This window comes from Electrona antarctica, assembly GCF_951216825.1.
Source record: "Electrona antarctica genome assembly, chromosome: 7".
Lineage (NCBI taxonomy): Eukaryota > Metazoa > Chordata > Actinopteri > Myctophiformes > Myctophidae > Electrona > Electrona antarctica.
In genome coordinates this window covers 58102180-58120868 of record NC_136812.1, presented here as the reverse complement: position 1 = coordinate 58120868, position 18689 = coordinate 58102180, and the positions used below count along the sequence as shown (strand labels likewise).

The 18689-nt window shown below is 42.4% G+C and overlaps 1 protein-coding gene across 1 annotated transcript in view; it reads left to right on the top strand.

The window, feature by feature from the left end:
- Positions 1–18274, top strand: part of LOC306926569 (uncharacterized protein) — a 29668-nt gene extending 11394 nt beyond the window's left edge. The window contains exons 2-5 of the mRNA XM_079505923.1: positions 5869–5994; positions 10321–10446; positions 12044–12658; positions 14857–18274. Of these exons, the coding sequence (XP_079362049.1) occupies positions 5869–5994; positions 10321–10446; positions 12044–12658; positions 14857–16532 (2543 nt within the window). The 3' untranslated portion in view covers positions 16533–18274. The remainder of the gene's footprint in view (positions 1–5868; positions 5995–10320; positions 10447–12043; positions 12659–14856) is intronic.
- Positions 18275–18689: the final 415 nt, after the last annotated feature.

Genomic DNA, 18689 nt, shown 5'->3' with positions numbered 1-18689 from the left:
GTCTCCTCTCTCACACACACACACACACACACGAGTCAGAGAGAGGTCCACTGCACTGACTGCAGGGAGGAGAAAGGATTATAGGCTACTAACCTTGTAACCATAAAAAGCTTTGCTGTTTTCATCTTCAATTAACCAAAATAAAATCCACACGTGAGAGGGACAGAGTCGCAGAGAGCAGTGGTAGAACTACGTTAGTGTGTGTGTCGGTCGGTCGGCCGGCCGGCCGGTCGGTCGGCAACCGGAGACCAATGTATTATTTTGCGTGGCCTTATATAAAAGGTTGCTTATTCACAATAGAACCAAATATTGGCATCCTGGTTGCTTTAGGGGTAGAGAGCACTGAGGGGGAAGGTGCCAAACCCCCATAAAAGGGCACTATTTTGGTGTGGTCTTTTTGTGGGGGTCCCTTGTGCCAATCAGAAATATCCAACTAGTATGTTCCACAATAACTTGGCCTGTGTCATGGACAGTAAATTAATACATTCTAATTACCATGTAAACATAACGTGTGTGTGTGTGTGTGTGTGTGTGTGTGTGTGTGTGTGTGTGTGTGTGTGTGTGTGTGTGTGTGTGTGTGTGTGTGTGTGTGTGTGTGTGTGTGTGTGTGTGTGTGTGTGTGTGTGTGTGGTGGGACTTTGAGGCAAAAGCCCCCCCTCTGCACATGCCTGCATCTCTAAGAATTGACCCACTTTCAGGGTAGGCGTTTTTTGCAGTGGGGATCAATTCATGGATGGATTCTTGACTTTTGCAGTAAAAGTAAAACATCTGACCATCCATTTCATGAAGAGGACATCTTAAAGATATGAAAAAACAATGTCACATTTTGTTGATCAATAATAGGACCAAAATTACAAGTGAATGTTGCTCAGAAAAGTAAACTTTTTGCTATTTCCGCCTATTTAAGGCCTTATATAAAAGGCTGCTGATTCACAATAGAACCAAATATTGGCATTCTGATTGTTCTGGTATGTAGGCACACTACCTGTAGACCATCTGTGCAAGTATGATGTAAAAACAAACAGCAGGTAAAAAATGACAGAGGATTTTCTTGGAACTTTCTCTTTCAGATAGGCGTTTTTTATTGCCTATGTGGTGAGTAACTTCATTGATTGATTGAAATATTTATTAACAGTTTGCAGAATTACAGTACATTTCAAGCACAAACTCAATACAAAGACTGTTAACTGTGAGTGGACAACCCAATTAAGCATTACACTTGTTTACAAGAGGGTCCACCTTGTTCAATTCATCAAAACATTTAGAGACGTACAAATAGACACTTCTATATATAGTCAAAGAACAGAACAGGAATTCATCATAAGGGAGGTAATAAGGGAAAAGAAACATAATATACATTAAGGGGAAAAGGGGGTGGGCGGTGGGGGGGGGATTCAGATTTTACGGAGGCCAGTTTCGAATTGCAGCCGTCCGTAGGTGCCCTTTGAGAGCGGTTTTGAAGGAGTCAAGGGATTTGCATGTCTTAATGACTGTTGGTAGGGCGTTCCACATTTTGGTGGCATAGGAGCGAAAATAATTTAGTCCCTTGTTTGTGCCGAATCTGGGTTGTACATGGTTCGTTGCACTTCCTCTGGTGTTATGGGTGTGGACTTTGTTAACATTAAGGAAGTATCTAGACAGGTACATGGGTATCTTGGTGGTGTATCGAATCTTGTGGACCAGACCCATTGCAAGATGCTGTACTCTTTCGTCGACCCTAAGCCATTCCAGCCTGTCAAAGTGGGCAGGGGTGAGGTGGGTTCGGGGGGTGAGGCCAAGTAGGAGCCTGACCAGTTTGTTTTGGGAAGTCTGGAGCCTAGTTTTAAGGGCCTTTGAGGTGCTGTGGTACCAGGCGGTGCATGCATAGTCAAAGAAACCTTGTACGAGGGCTCCTGTTAAGGTCTTCAAAGTGTTTTTGTTGAACAATGAGGAGATCCTGTAAAGGAATCTTGTTCTTTGGTTGACTTTTTTGATTACGTTTGTGGCCATTTTATCACCGGAACGATTAGCCTTCAGGATGGAACCTAGGTAAATGTCATCTTTACGTGTGATAACATTGTCACCCACTCTAACCAAGAAGCCATTTGCCTTGCTGAGATTACTATTAGATCCGAAGAGAATGGATTCAGTTTTTCCCAGGTGTAAAGATAGTTTGTTATCAGCGAGCCAGGTGCCATTTCTACCGAGTTCAGAGCTGAGGGCCTTTTCAACCTGCAGTTTGTTCCTGTCCGAGACTAGCAGTGCTGAGTCATCTGCGAACGGGAACAAGTTGCAGTCACAAGCTGATGTCATGTCGTTTACATATATTAGGAACAGTAAATTCCCCAGCATGCTTCCTTGTGGAACGCCACAGCTCACTGGGAGGGCAGTGTTCCATTCACCTCCACCATCTGTTCTCTCCCCTCCAGGTAGGATTGCATCCAGCTCACTGATGTGCTATCGAAACCAATTGCTTTTAGCTTGTTAACCAGTATGGAGTGGTTCATGGTGTCAAAAGCCTTTTGGAGGTCCAGCATGACCATGCCGCAGTATTTGCCAGCATCCACCTCATGTTTGATGTGGTCGCTCAAATAGAGAAGGCATGTGTCAGTGGAGTGGGATGTTCTGAAGCCAGATTGGAACTTGTACATTCATTTATTGTGGCAAGATACTTTTCAACCTGTTCATAGACTATTTTTTCCATCACTTTCGAGATGGAGCTTAGAATAGAAATAGGGCGGTAGTTGCCGGGGTCTAATTTACTCCCTTTCTTGTGCAAGGGGGTTACTTTGGCCAGTTTGAAATCTTGGGGGACCTGTCCCTGTTTGATGGAGAGGTTTACTATGTGGGTGATGATTGGAGCTATACAGATGGCTGAGTCTCTGAGAAATTTGGAGGGAATATTGTCATGGCCAGTGGCTTTGTGGGGTTGGAGGGCACTCAATTTCTTAAGTACCTCATCAGTTGTTACCATAACTAGTTTAAAATCGTCTTTACAAACACCTAGGTTTCTGTAGAGTGTAGAAGGTTTTAATGTGCTCTACACCAAAGAGCCCAGAGTGGGAGGGCAGTTTGTTAACCAGAGTTGTTGCTATGTTTGTAAAGAAGATATTCAAGTAGTTGGCCACATCAAGCTTGTCAGTGATGAGAGTATCGTTCGATTTGATGTTTATGTTTGAAAACCTGGTTTTTAGTTTCTGACCGCAGCCTAGTTGATTGATAAGTAGCTTCCAGAGCTCACGAGGATTGTTTTTGTTTTCCTCTGCTTTATCATTGATAAAGTTACTTTTAGCTGATTTAGTCATGGTAGTTACAATGTTTCTTAGCTTGTTTCGTTGGGTTTTTAGGTTGTCCAACTGAGCTTGGAGATCACTGTCGAAGCGCTTGGCAAGCTTTGACTTGCATTTTAGAAATTCAGAGCATTTTTTGTCCCTGGCTTTCATTGCAGTCAGTATGTCCGAATTCATCCATGGTTCCGAGCGGGTTTTGACCCTGGATCAATTTCAAGACTTTAACTCTTTGAGAGTTTCAAGGATTTCTATATAGTAGGTAGACTTCTCTATGGCATAATCCCGTTTTTGAATGATTTATTGAAAATTCTCTGTTGTGAATGTGTGACAACGAAAGACCTTCAGAGAAAGCTTGACTTGTCTGCTTCCAGGGAAAAAATGAACTGAGTTGATAAAATGTTTACTTACTCTCAGGCAGACTTGATGCCCGGCCACAAAACGGCCTGGCCAATCAGCAGCAGCTTCTAGCAACTTCTAGCATTGGCCAGGCCGTTTTGTGGCCGGGCATCAAGTCTGCCTGAGAGTTCCCAGATGGGAGCAGGAGGGGGGAACCCAGTGTACTCTCTGCTGCCCCATCTGGCGGAGTCAGGTTATGTGTGAGTAGGCTAAATAAAATAAAAACTGCCCCCCCCTGAAATGAATGAATGAATGAATCCGGTTCAGTGTCGGAGAACGCCATCGCAGTCTTGACTCTTCATCCTCCTCATCTGATGCCAGTTCTAAATATATAAAAAGAAATAAACATTTTAGCTGTAGTCAGTGCACGCTACTATTACATGGCGTTTTACCCGGCTGCTGGCGATCAAATTATTTTATTGTGCAGTGTCTTTGTGGGCCGAGTCGTGGCATGACAAATACAAATAGATGCTTGTATAAGTAGTATCACGATAAAATAATATGGCGACGTTAGAATGAAACACCAATGAGTGATCGCTGGTAATGTAGCTAGCTGCCCAGGGTATATATCCAGCACCATTGCGTCGCAATCATCCAGCAACATTGGTACTGGCTATTGCCCGGGCTTGTGGCCCGGTCAATAGCCAGTACCATTTGTGCAGTGTTTGTTAGCAACTACTACTAGCCAACAGCCAGTGGAATGTGGTGACGCGATGGTGCTGGATATACGCTGGGCAGCTACATTACCCGCGATCACTCATTGGTGGTGTCATTCTAACGTCGCCATATTATTTTATCGTGATACTAATTATACAAACATCTATTTGTATGCCACGATGCCACGATTCGGCCCACAAAGTCACAGTACAATACATTCATTTGATCAGATGTTTTTGTTAGCTACGTCGATTACCTATAGTACTGACCCTTGTTATATATTCTCCGACTATGCCTGTCACGATGACTAAACCAGTTAGATCTATCCATATATGGTTCTACCACATCTATCTGATATCAGCACTAGGTCGGCTCGGGCCAAATATAGGGATCGTCTTACTAGACATGTCATATTAGGGCATTTTCGAATACAATAAAATTACCTTTTAGCGAAGGCATCAGCCTTGGTGGTAACTCCGGTGGGGAGAAGAAAAAACATTGCACACGTGTAATCCGCGAGGGTGGATGTTGCAGCCCGGCCAACGGTCTGGGACTGGAGAATGCCACTGGACACGGCTGGATCATTTTTCAGATTGTTTTTTTTGCGGCGACTGCAAACCTGGCTGAAAAACTCTTCCTCCAGTGCCCACCTCGGAGGAGTCAACCAACCCCCCTGTTCACTGGGGGCCGGGCGTCAGTTTCCAATAGGAAAGCATACACGTGTGTCACGTGACACGGGTTTTCTGGGTAATGGAGTTGAAATATAAGCTCAGGAATTTAAACAGCGCTCCGGAGCATATTAATATGTTTAGATTAATAAAAAACGAGAAAGACGCCAATTGGCGTCATTGCTCTCGTCCGGAATGCTGATGATGACGCCAATTGGCGTCTTTCCCCTTCTAAGGGTTAACAGTAAAAGTAAATCTCCATTTCATGAAGGGGACATCCTAAAGATATGAAAAAACGATGTCCCATTTTGTTATACCTCGGGGAGGGGTATAGTCAACTTTTCCTGCACTGTGTGTGTGTGTGTGTGTGTGTGTGTGTGTGTGTGGTGTGTGTGTGTGTGTGTGTGTGTGTGTGAGAGATTGTTATTGTCGAATAAAGGATGTGTTACTCTATTCATTACATTTGACTAAGGCAATAAATAGGAATAAAACTTTTTGTTAAATAAACATTTGACCTATTATTTTAAATAGTTATTTTATACCATTTTGAACCGAAAATAAGGAACCGTTGGGAACCGGAATGGATAAGCAGAACCGGTACCGGATTCACAAAAATCCCAACGATACCCATCCCTAAGTACTACAGTACAATAAAGTATGGAGTAGTACAGTACAGTACGGGGTAGTACAGTACTGTGTACAGTACCGCAACACTCAGTTCAGGCGCGTCTGATGTGTAAACATTTAACAAAGTCATTGTAAAATATAAAAACTACTGATCATTTCAAAACAAATAAATGAGTAGGAGAATCAATCAAATCCAATCAATGAAACACAATGATTCTCTGCTGACGTTACTTCATCTCTCCTCCTTCTAGATATCTCACTCCTTCCTGTGGTTAAAGACGAGGTTTCCCCTGAACAGCAGGAGAGTAGCCTCAATCTGGTCCAGGTGAAACTAGAACCTCCACAGATGCAACCCGTAGTAAAGTTGTACAGGATAGGTACGTACCGTTTTATTTACAGGCAGTTAAACATGTGCTGCTCTTGGAAGTATGTATATCAGCATAACTTAAAGCTTCCCTCTGTACTTTAACTCACTTACTGAGGATGACGTCTTTGTCGTCTTTTTTACCAATGCTTTGCCGAAGAGGTCTTTTTTTGTTCTTGCGGTTGATGGCGGTCTTGGCTTACCTATGGTAACACAATTACACATAATTTAGCAAAGAGCGCCATCTAGTGTAAAGACAAAAAACAGCCCTGTCAACCTGGCTCCAGTGCTCCCAAGTGAACTGTTGGTAACGCCACCAAAGAGTGACAACAACAGGCAAAGGAGGAGGAGGGGTAGACGCGGAGGGGTGAAACAGAGGCTAAGGAGAAGGTGTACAGACCACCTCTTCCATCCGTGATTCTCTGTAACGCCCGTTCACTGAGGTACAAGGCAGATACGCTTCGATTAAACACCAGCGCTCTACACGAGTACCGGGAGTCGTGTCTGCAAGTGATCACCGAGACGTGGTTGGACGAGACGGTTCCGGACTCAATAGTTTCCCTGGATGGATTCACTCTGTTACGTGGTGACAGGACAGCTGACTCGGCTAAGAGCCAAGGAGGAGGGATCGTGGTTTACATAAACGATAAATGGTGCTCCCAATTCACTGTGAGGGAGTCGTTGTGTAACCAGGACATTGAAATATTATGTCTAAGTATGCGACCCTTTTATCTACCGCGCGAATTTGGTAATATTGTGTTGTGTGCTGTTTACATTGCACCTAGCGCAAATGCTGCAAGGGGAGCCACCGCTGTAGCTGACTGTGTTCACAGGCAATTGAAACGCACCCCCGAAGCACTGTGTTTTGTCTTGGGTGATGTAAACCATTGTAAACTTGAATCTGCAAGACAAGAGGGAACAAATGGGAAGACAAATGCTATGGCAATATTAAGAACGCCTATATAGCCACGGCTAAACCTCCTTTGGCCAATGCAGATCACAATGTTGTTAATTTAATTCCCACATATAAGTCACTGCTTAAGAGCAGTAAACCACAGGTTAAAACCATTTATGTGTGGGACAACGATGGCATCGAAACGTTGAAGGGATGTTTTTGTTGCACTGACTGGAGCCTCTTCCATAGCCTAGACCTGGAGGAGGCTACAGATACTATGACGGAGTACATTAAATTCTGTAAAGACAATGTGTTGACCAAAAAGACCATAACGATGTACCCCAACAATAAACCCTTCATTTCAAGGGAAATTAAAGAATGCATGGCTAAGAAACAAAGGGCATTCAAGAGCGGGGATTTGTTAACTATGAAGAATATTCAGAAGGAGATTAACCATAAAATAAGGAAGGCTAAACGGAAGGAGAAGGAGAAGTTTGAGGCCTACTGCTCCTCTTCTAATTCCAAAAAAATGTGGGAATCTATGAAGGCCTTGACTAACATGGCTCCAGCTAAGAAGGGCCTTTGTGTTTCAAATGAAAATGAAAAGGCCAATGAATTAAACAACTTTTATGCAAGGTTTGAAACAACTGACTTCTTGCATGAACAAAATGCTGCCCTAGAGTCTGTACCCATACACAGTGATCTGGGAATTACTGTGGATCAACGTGAAGTCCAGAGGATGTTTTCCCACACATGTCCCCGGAAGGCTTCAGGTCCAGACGGGATATGTGGCCGGCTGCTGCATTCATGCAGTCAGGAGCTAGCGGAGGCTTGGTGTCCAAAAATCACTGGACTCATGTACTGTTCCGTCCACCTTGAAAGACTCCATTATAATAAGCAAGGAAAATAATGACTACCGCCCAGTCGCTTTGACTTCAGTAGTCATGAAATGTTTTGAGAAAATCATTATCAGTCTGCTGAAGGCAGCGGTAGGCTGCTCATTGGATGATTTTCAGTTTGCTTATAGGAGCAACAGGGGTATAGAGGACGCAGTCTTGACCTTGGACTATTTTCTTTTGAAACACTTGGACAATAACAAAGCCTATGCACGCCTTCTTCTTGTAGATTTCAGCTCAGCATTTAATACAATACAGCCACATCTCTTAATAAAGCGGTTGAGGGACCTTAATGTCCATCCTCTTATTATTAGATGGTACCATTCATTCTTAACTAAACGTACACAAACAGTCAGTGTGAATGGCACTATGTCAGAGCGCAGAACCCTGAGTACTGGAGCATCTCAGGGCTGCGTTAGCTCACCTGTCCTTTTTACTCTGTACACAAATTAGTGTAGAAGTGGCAACCCGAACAGGATAGGGATTTAGCTGACTACTTTTTAGAGGTACAGAACTTTGTAAAGTGGTGTGATGACAACCACCTTATTCTTAACGTTAAGAAGACACAGGAGATGGTGTTTGACCCCAAGAGTATTGGTGATCACAGGCCTGTGGTCATCCATGACTCGACCATCTCACAGGTCTCCTCATATAAATACTTGGGGATCTGTATTGACAACTCACTAACTTGGAATACACATGTTGACAGTCTCTGTAGCAAACTACAGCAAAGACTGCACTTCCTTCGGCGTCTCAGGGTTCACAGTGTTGACCAAAGATTTATGTTAGTGTTCTATCAAGCAGTCTTGGAAAGCCTGGTCAGGTTTGGCATCACAGTTTGGTTCGGTAATCTCTCAGTGCAACTGAGGTCCAAATTGGTGCAGACTGCAGGGAAGATCATAGGGGTAAGACAACTCCCCTCTCTGCAGTCTATTTATGAGCAGACTACATTAAAACAGGCTAAAAAAAATTGTCAGTGATGTTACCCATGTTTTAAATGGCGAGTTTGTACTTCTGCCCTCTGGGAGAAGATACAAAGAACCAAAGTGGAAGTACATCAGATTAAAAAAATCGTTTGTACCAGCATCAACCAAGATGTTGAATGAGGCTCTGAAACAGCAGTAACTGTGTGAGGCTAGATTATTCACATCATGTGTGCAATTGTGTAATGTTTTGTCTCCCTCTGTAATGTATTTTGGTTTGTCATTGATGTTTTATGTGTGGCTGTAGCTGGGGTGAAAGCCCAAGACAAATTTCCCTTGTGGACAATAAAGTTTACCTTGACCTTGTACAGTACAATACACTGACACCACGCTAGACAGGAACGCGCAAAAACGTCACATCCGGTTTTAGCCTGGGGTAAGAATTTTCTATGGCTGCCAATGCAACTTGGTCCAATCCTTAATCACATACGGACAAACATCTATGCCGATGCTATCTAACTTGCGGAGGTAGCGTGCCTTGTCCACGGGCAACAGATCTTTCAACGTATGGCATTGCAAATACGTTTGATAATCGCTACTCTGCTCAATATTGTTTTGAAAATGCCGCAAATTGTATTGCAGTGAACGAGCGCAAATCACAACTTCCCCCGGTGGTGGGCGGAGTCACAGTTTCAGGCGCTGTTTACGCGCCGTGGTGTCAGTGTATACAGTGTAGTACAGTACAGTATGGAGTAGTACACTACAGTATTAGTACAATATGTAGTACTACTAGGGGTGGGTCACGAAACTCTGGACCAAGCAGGTACCGAACCGAACATGCTTGGTTACCGGGTACCCATTACATTAATTCAATTTCGGTTCTAACTATCGGTTCCTACAGACGTGCGCAGTCACGTGCTAATTATTTATTTATTTAACATCAAAATCCGGTGAAAGTGAAACACTGTTGTAAGGAGTAGCTGCCTTTCCAGCGTCTCTCTTTCTCTCTATGCAGACGGGGAACGTGGGGGGTGGGGGGATCGTTTGGGGATAACGTTTGCGCTTCAGCCAGTCAATCAGTGAGACAATCACACGCAGCTGAGTGATCAGTGAACGGCCGCACGCACATCAAAGGCAGAGTCTCACGGCTGTACAGAGTTGCTAATAAATGGCTGTGTCTGCACTCCCAACGCAAAGGAATCACTTCTGTCCGTGACATGGAAAAGGAAAGACTTACTTTTGTATGTGAAAATAACCAATTCTACAGTTTGAATTGTACACACGCACATATAGAGCAAATATAGGCCTAATACTATTTAAAAAGTGTGTGTGTGTGTGTGTGTGTGTGTGTGTGTGTGTGTGTGTGTGTGTGTGTGTGTGTGTGTGTGTGTGTGTGTGTGTGTGTGTGTGTGTGTGTGTGTGTGTGTGTGATAGTCTGAGATAGGCTTGCTTTTGTTATTATAATAAAGGATTTGTTACAAGTGTAAACATTTAACAAAGTAATTGTAAAATATAAAAACTACTGATCATTTCAAAACAAATAAATGAGTAGGAGAATCAATCAAATCCAATCAATGAAACACAATGAGTCTCTGCTGACGTTACTCCATCTCTCCTCCTTCTAGATATCTCACTCCTTCCTGTGGTTAAAGACGAGGTTTCCCCTGAACAGCAGGAGAGTAGCCTCAATCTGGTCCAGGTGAAACTAGAACCTCCACAGATGCAACCCGTAGTAAAGTTGTACAGGATGGGTACGTACCGTTTTATTTACAGGCAGTTAAACATGTGCTGCTCTTGGAAGTATGTATATCAGCATAACTTAAAGCTTCCCTTTGTACTTTAACTCGCTTACTGAGGATGGCGTCTTTGTCGTCTTTTTTACCAATGCTTTGTCGATGAGGTCTTTTGTTTTTGTTTTTACGGTTGATGGCGCTCTTGGCTTACCTATGGTAACACCGCATCATCAGTAGTTAGAGGCCATCAAACATTGAAAGTGGCCATGCCGAAAACTGGAACAACACAGCAGCATAATTACCAGGAAGAGAATCTCTCTGCCTGTGGGAGACATGAGAGGACATTTTTGTGACCACATGCTGTCCATGTTCTCTCCTACACAGAGAGGGGGTGCGTGGTCAGGGATGCATCATAATTTAGCCAAGAGCGCCATCTTGTGTAAAGACCAAAAAAACGTATAATCCACTTTTGGCTTCCACTTCAGTTCAGTCCAACATAAATAAAAACATGGTAATTTTTCAAATTGTTTTTTCTTTTTTCCACGAACGTGCAACGAGTCCCTTTATTGCTGCCCAAGTGCACGATTATTTTATTTTGAAAACCTTCACTTTCACTTCCCAAAAAACAGTAAGCCCACCTGGTACCCAAGAAGGGTGGCCCTTTGGACGCGTCGAGCAGCCGAGCAACATCCCCCTCCCAGCCCTGGAAGTGCGCCTCGCATATTGCTTATAGTAGGGTGCACGATTATGAAATTATGACCGATATCCGATCTCCGATTATTTGCAGGGTCATATTTGCCGATACCGATTCTGACCGATTCCAATATTATACAGAGGAGCACAATGAATACAAGCCTAGGCCCAAGCCCCTAGGGCCCTTAACGGTTATCGTGTCATTCGCGTAGATCTACGCCAATTAATAAAGGCTACGCTCCACGCCATTGCCGTCGATGTCCGGCAATTGGTGTTTTATAATGCCTTATGATCATAGCATTATGATCGATTCATAACTCACGTTAGCATCTGGTTGCTAGCTGTTGTTGTCATAACACTGGGTCGCGCCATCTTGGATCGTCGTCACCATAAACACCCATTCTATCTGTTTCTTTCAATTGCCTGTATCTCCTAGCTCTTATTTTGAAAAGCTACATACCTAGGTGTTGATCTCATACTAGGAAGTTGGACGATGCGTGGTCACGTCCTGTTTATCAAACGGAGCTAACCGAGTCTAATAGAAGGCAACACAGAGTCTGCTCTGGGCCGTAAAATAAACCTTGTTTTGACCAAAAATGCCATCTGGGACAAGCCATAGGGGATGCAGTACTTAGTTTAGACAGTTTTTGGTTTAGACTAGTCATTGGTTAGACCAGTCATTAGTCCTACAACTACAACCTATCTCAAACCCTCACCCTAAACCTAACCTCCCACGGAGCAGCACACCTAAACCTAACCTTAACCCATGTCTAACCAATGACTAGTCTAAACTAAGTATGCACCCCGGCATGAATTATACCACAGTAATCAATAAATGCTGGCGTAGTTTGTGTTAAGGTATTGGAATTGGGCTACTGAGTTGCTCTCTTCTGATGTTCTCCCTCCTCTCTCCTGATTCTAGATCTCTCACTCCTTCCTGTATTTAAAGACGAGGTTTCACCTGAACAGCAGGAGACTGAGGAGAGCAGCCCCAGTCTGGTCCAGGTGAAACTAGAACCTCTGCAGATTAAAGAGGAACAGCAGGAGAGCAGCCCCAGTCTGGTCCAGGTGAAACTAGAACCTCCACAGTTTAAAGAGGAACAGGTGGAGGAGCTACTGCTAAGACCTGATGGGTCAACATTGACAGTGCAAAGTGAAGATGATAACAAAGAGACAAAGCCTGTAGCCATCACCTCAACTCATCACATGAAATCACAAGCTGATGTCCAGGACTGTGGAGCATCACAGCCAACCAGAGATGACCAGCTCCTCTCTTCGCACAGTTCTGAATCTGACACTGAAGACAGTGATGAGTGGACTTCACCCTGTTCTGAATCTGACATTGAAGACAGTGACTGGGAGGAGACCGGGGAAGGTCATTCAGCTTTAAACAAACGGAAGTCACACAAGATGCCAAATGTGGAAGGACGACGATTGCCTTTGAGCAACAAGCTGTCCCAGGACCTGAAATCATCAGAACAAACTACATCCGTGAGGAGTCACACAGGGAGTAATGTGAAACAAAACATGAAGACAGGTAAATACATAACTATTTAAAGTACATCTAGCCTACAGTTTGTAAAGTTCACTCAAAAGGCTCATCTGAGATGCACATGAACCAAGTTTAGTCATGAGGACTCATACAGTCAAATTCATATGTTTAGTGTGTGGCAATTCACACTAGAGAAAGAAGCAATTTGAGGTGACGCATGATATCTCATTCAAAACAGTGGCATACTGTACACTACAGTATATACCATATTGTGCCGAATATAAGACGATTCTGGTAATAAGACGACCCCCATTTTTAAGACTAATTTGTGGAAAACACATTTAAGACCAAATCTGGTTCTTTATAAAGAAAATAAATTTATTTTGAAAATGTTCTATATAATGAAAATCATTTTATTTTTAAATGTTTCTATAATCAACAAATGATTTTCATATCACAGGAGCGATGTTTTGAAATGGGCGTCTTTTTGTGTTTTTTATAAAGCTGCCGTCCTCATTATTTAGTTATTATTATCACTGCTGCATTGTCTGAAGGAAGCCGAACAATACCTGTACGAAGATGTAACCTCAAAGTGTCATTACATTATATTAACATTCATCTGAATGTAACCAGGTGGGGCAAGGAATTTTCTTAGGATATTATAAAATGTACGACTACGCCACCGTGATGATGTTTGTATCAAGGAAATTAAAGAATGAATACCTCTAAATTGGGTTCCCCGAAAACACAAGTTCGCACAATGAGACTGAGACATGAGTTTCCCCCAAATGTATAACATTTATTCACAAGTTAAGATTTATACAAAATATACACTGTAGGAAGACAATATTTATTAAGTTCTTAAATAAAACCAGCAACAACTGTATAGGTTAAATAATCACCAACCACAATATAGGCAAGGTACAAAACAGTTGTCAGCAGTTTGTAGTAGTAATATTTGAAACAGAAATACGGAGTCAATTGACCAGGGAGCAAACCTTACATGAGGGAGCTATAAGCTCAAAATATAAGCTACTATGCCCACCTAAAGCCTAGGACCACAATACACACACACGCACAGCATACAGAAATAAGAGCGTCACCGTGAAAAGAGGTGCACGCAGTCACAACAAACCTGTAGGACAGTGGACTATAGTGAGGCCTATTTGTGAACCCCTTAGTAGGTTGGCTGCACCACTTTGGACATTGACTCTGGTGACCCCGGACTCCACATTTGGGGAAAGAAACAGAAGACAAAACAATGATCACAATATGAAATGGCTCAAAACACTAAAAGCAATAAAATCAATATATGAACTCAAGCTAAACAAAGCAGCAGTGGCAATCTACAGGATGAGATCAAAAACAAATAAACACTTTAATTAATTTACACCAACACAAACAAAGTAGGCTTAAACAACAATGTGTCTGTTTGCGTACCTTCAGTTGTCTGTACTTTCAACACTCCCTCTCGCCACAGCATTGGTTTGGCACATGATCAACCTGAATTATAACAGCAGAGTTATTTACAATTATCAGACAGTATAAACATCATTAAAACAATTGGCATGAAACACCTTACTCACCCTGGCAACAGCATTAAACAAGCATAAGTGCAAGACTCAGGTCTCAGGACCCACAGCCATGTAACCACCAAGCCTATTGTTTGGTAGACTACAAATAGTAACACTGATTGAAAACCAGGAAGTGGATAGTGCAGCCATCCCTATGGTGGCCCTTGAGGCTCAGATCTGACCGGCTACATCTCATCTGCGAACGTGCGTAGGGTTATAAGATTTAAAAAAAAATACCATTATTGGTAACATTGGTTTCAGCGGTACGGATGTGTAATGACATGTAAAATAGTCTATAATCTAGTCCAAATATTGTTTTTTAGGATATTTTCATTGGAATACGCATTGGAATTTGAATGTGAAAAATTAAGCCAAGTTAAGCCAAGTCAAGGGGAGCACAAATACACACAGTATTTGTGCAGTATTTGTCCCTGTAATACATGAGCACAAATGCATCCTCTTGACTTGGCAATGTGATCTTTCGAGGGTTGAGGTGGACCAGAACATAAAACAAATGTGAGAATGAGGACGGTGTTACATTCAGCATTATGTTCCTGTCTGAAACTGTATCTCAATTTCAATGTATACTTATGTCTGACAGACTCTCTCTCTCTCTCTCTCTCTCTCTCTCTCTCTCTCTCTCTCTCTCTCTCTCTCTCTCTCTCTCAGGAGTGAGGTCCCAGACGCCGCTCTCTTCTTGTTCTGAATGTCCATATGCCTTCACGTCTCAAGTCTTACTCCATAAACACATCAAGAGGAGCCACAACGACCTCTACCACCGAATCCTGAGGGATGGACAGATCACCAGCTCTGTAACGAGCCAGGAACAAGTAGACACATATAAGTTTACAGAGACTTTAACTCAACCAGGACAAGTAAAAACACATCAGCCGACTTGCACAAGAAATAAACCACTCACATGTAAACACTGTGGCAAGACTTTCCTTCATTTAAGTGCCCTGGAGAGACACATGCGTGTTCACACTGGAGAAAAACCTTTCCCCTGTAATACATGTGACAAGACCTTCAGTACGTCAGGTGGCCTGGAGAGACACATGCGTGTTCACACTGGAGAAAAACCTTTCCCCTGTAATACATGTGACAAGACCTTCAGTACGTCAGGTGCTCTGAAGATACACATGCGTATCCACACTGGAGAAAAACCTTTCCCCTGTAATACATGTGACAAGACCTTCAGTACGTCATATGCTCTGAAGATGCACATGCGTATCCACACTGAAGAAAGACCCTTCCACTGTCAACAGTGTGGTAAGAGTTTCAAAGTGTTTCGTCATCTGCGAACACACCAGCTTTTCCACACTGGAGAAAAACCTTTCACTTGTAACATGTGTAACAAGGGGTTCACTTTGCCAGCTCACCTGAAATCACACATGCGTGTGCACACCGGAGAAAGACCTTTCCACTGTAACCAGTGTGACAAGAGTTTCAGTCAAACAAGTTCCCTGAAGACACACAAGCGTGTCCACCAAACAAGCGTGTCCACCACACAAAATCGTTTCCACTGTAACCAGTGTGACAAGAGTTTCAGGTCTTCATATGACCTGGAGAGACACTTACGTACCCACACTGGAGAAACACCTTTCCAATGTAATGAATGTGACAAGAGTTTCAGAATGCCTTATCACCTGAAGAGACACATGCTTAAACACACTGGTGAAAAACCTTTCCACTGTAATACATGTGACAAGGGTTTCACTCAGTCAGGCAACCTGAAGTTACACATGCATACCCACACTGGAGTAAAGCCTTTCCAATGTAATAAATGTCACAAGAGTTACAATCATTCAGGTAGCCTAAAGTCACACATGCGTACCCACACTGGAGAAAAGCCTTTCCAATGTAAGACATGTTCCAATAGTTTCAGTGATTCACATAGCCTGAAGAACCACATGCGTACCCACACTGGAGAAAGGTTCCAATGTAATACATGTCACAAGAGTTACAATAATCCAGGTAGCCTAACGTCACACATGCGTACCCACACTGGAGAAAAGCCTTTCCAATGTAATACATGTGACAAGAGTTTCATTGATTCACGTAGCCTAAAGTCACACATGCGTACCCACACTGGAGAAATACTTTTCCAATGTAATACATGTTACAAGAGTTTCACTACGATAGGTAGCCTGAAGTCACACATGCGTGTCCACACCGGAGAAAAACCTTTCCAATGTAATACATGTCACAAGAGTTACAATTATTCAGGTAGCCTGAAGAAGCACATGCGTACCCACACTGGAGAAAAACCTTTCCAATGTAATACATGTCACAAGAGTTACAAGTATTCAGGTAGCCTAAAGTCACACATGCGTACCCACACTTGAGAAAAACCTTTCCAATGTAATACATGTTACAAGAGTTTAACTACGATAGGTAGCCTGAAGTCACACATGCGTCTCCACACCGGAGAAAAACCTTTCCACTGCAACCAGTGTAACAAGAGTTTCCACGTGTCAGGTCATCTGAAGAAACACCAGCGTACTCACAACAAGGGAAAATCATCTCCACTGTAAACAGTGTGAGAATTAACCAGCTGTATGTTGCTAGGGAAATTGGTTATACAAGCAACATATGAATATTTATTCTACTTAACACTTAACACTTAACACATGAGAGAGAAAACAGAAATATATCATTTAAAGAGCCTGTAAAAAGGCAATGCCCTGTTTGGGGCATTTCTTGCTGGTAGCAGTTTTTCTGGGCAGGGCTAAACACGTCACCTGATGACACACACAGATGAGTTTCAACGATGTCATCTGATGGCAGAAGACTGGTGTAGTTGGGAATTATGCCAAGGTAAACAGTATTCTGATGCTATACCCTAGAGTGCAATAATTATTACACTGCAATTAGTCGACACCTCCCCCCTCCCAAAGCCCTTGGCAGGAAAAACGACAGCTTATTTGTCATGACTTTGAAACCGATATTGATACACGTAACACTTGTTTTTATATCATTCAAATTCATCTGGGTGGTTTTTAACATTCCGTGGTCTGACAAAGTTTGAATATGTAATACTGCTTATATGCTTACTTCTTTTCTACAGGGTCTTTAAATATTGTGAATTGACAGTGACGTGACGGCACCACTGCTGTATAGCTTCACTTCCTGGCTTGTTTTCCTACTTATATTGATCCCAAATACCTGCCCATGGGGCTATTTGCAGAACTGCAAATAGTTTCCCCAATAGTCCCCATAGCATAGAGTGGAGCCCATAAGTATATTGATACTTGGCAAACAAATAAGTTATCTTTTGTGTCTCGAGCTGACGTTTGGGAATACTGTTCTACACCCTCCACAGTCCAACAGTATTACTAAGCAGCAACAGGGACATATTGCAGTCGGGCATAAACTTACTATCTCCATTATACTTTATCGTTTTATTATTATTATTGTATTTGTTGTCTCCCCCCCCCCCCCCCCCCCCCCCCCCCCCGTAAATTAACGCTCTGCTTGAGCGTCACACAAACCATCAAAAGTAGAAAAATATAAAAGCTCTGCTAGCTTTGATAATGACAGTGACTAAATTGAGGAGATAATGGCTGTTGGAAATCTTTGTTTGTAAATATATGAATCCAATAAACCATATGACAAATGCAGACAGTATTGTCTCCATCAGCTTCGGAGGATTAATTGGCAAATAAATGTCATGAGCCCACTATAAGTTGGGCCAACCTGTACTGTACAACAGTGGTTCTCAGACTTTTTGTTTTGTTTAATCCCTTTCCTAGTCCCCTCTTTACACGGCTAGAGTATTGTGCTCAGGAAGCTGCTAAAGAAACCCATAGCAACTAGCAAGCATAATGATGCCATGACTCAATACTATATTACAAATTAGGAATGTTGTGAAAGAGTTGCAGTTTAGTGCCTCCTGAGCAAATGTATTTACTGACATTTCAGTAAGTCCAGTTGAAATATCAGCAACAAATACACCAACAATGAAATTAATCACCAATAGTTTAGACACTGATGATGGCTGTGTGCTGCAACGGTATACAGCACTATATTGTATTATTCTTGCTTATGCATTAGCCATACAATACAATAAAGGCTTTTTATTTCTTCACTGTCTTGATTGAATTTGTTTATTTTACAGTCTGTAGAATGGGTACAGTCACTCCCTTCACAGACGAGTGAGGTTGTTGTATATAGCCTACTGGTGGTTTATTTAAGCATTCTTTCGACACTCAAAGACCAACGTCAAACTGATGAACACATAAACACAGATCAGAACAATTGTAAAACAAAGCATACCAACATAATGATATGGAAAAATGCACTTGAAAATTGAAAGTACCTCACTGGCTTCATAACGAAGCAAAGGGAATGAATTCAAGTCAATGGATGCCCAAAACAAACAAACAAACCAATAAAACTAAAACTAAAGTAAATTGATCAATTAAACTCAAACAAATATAACATGCAACTTAAATATAAACTGAGAACAAAGTGTCAACACAAAAACAATTAAACCTTTTAAG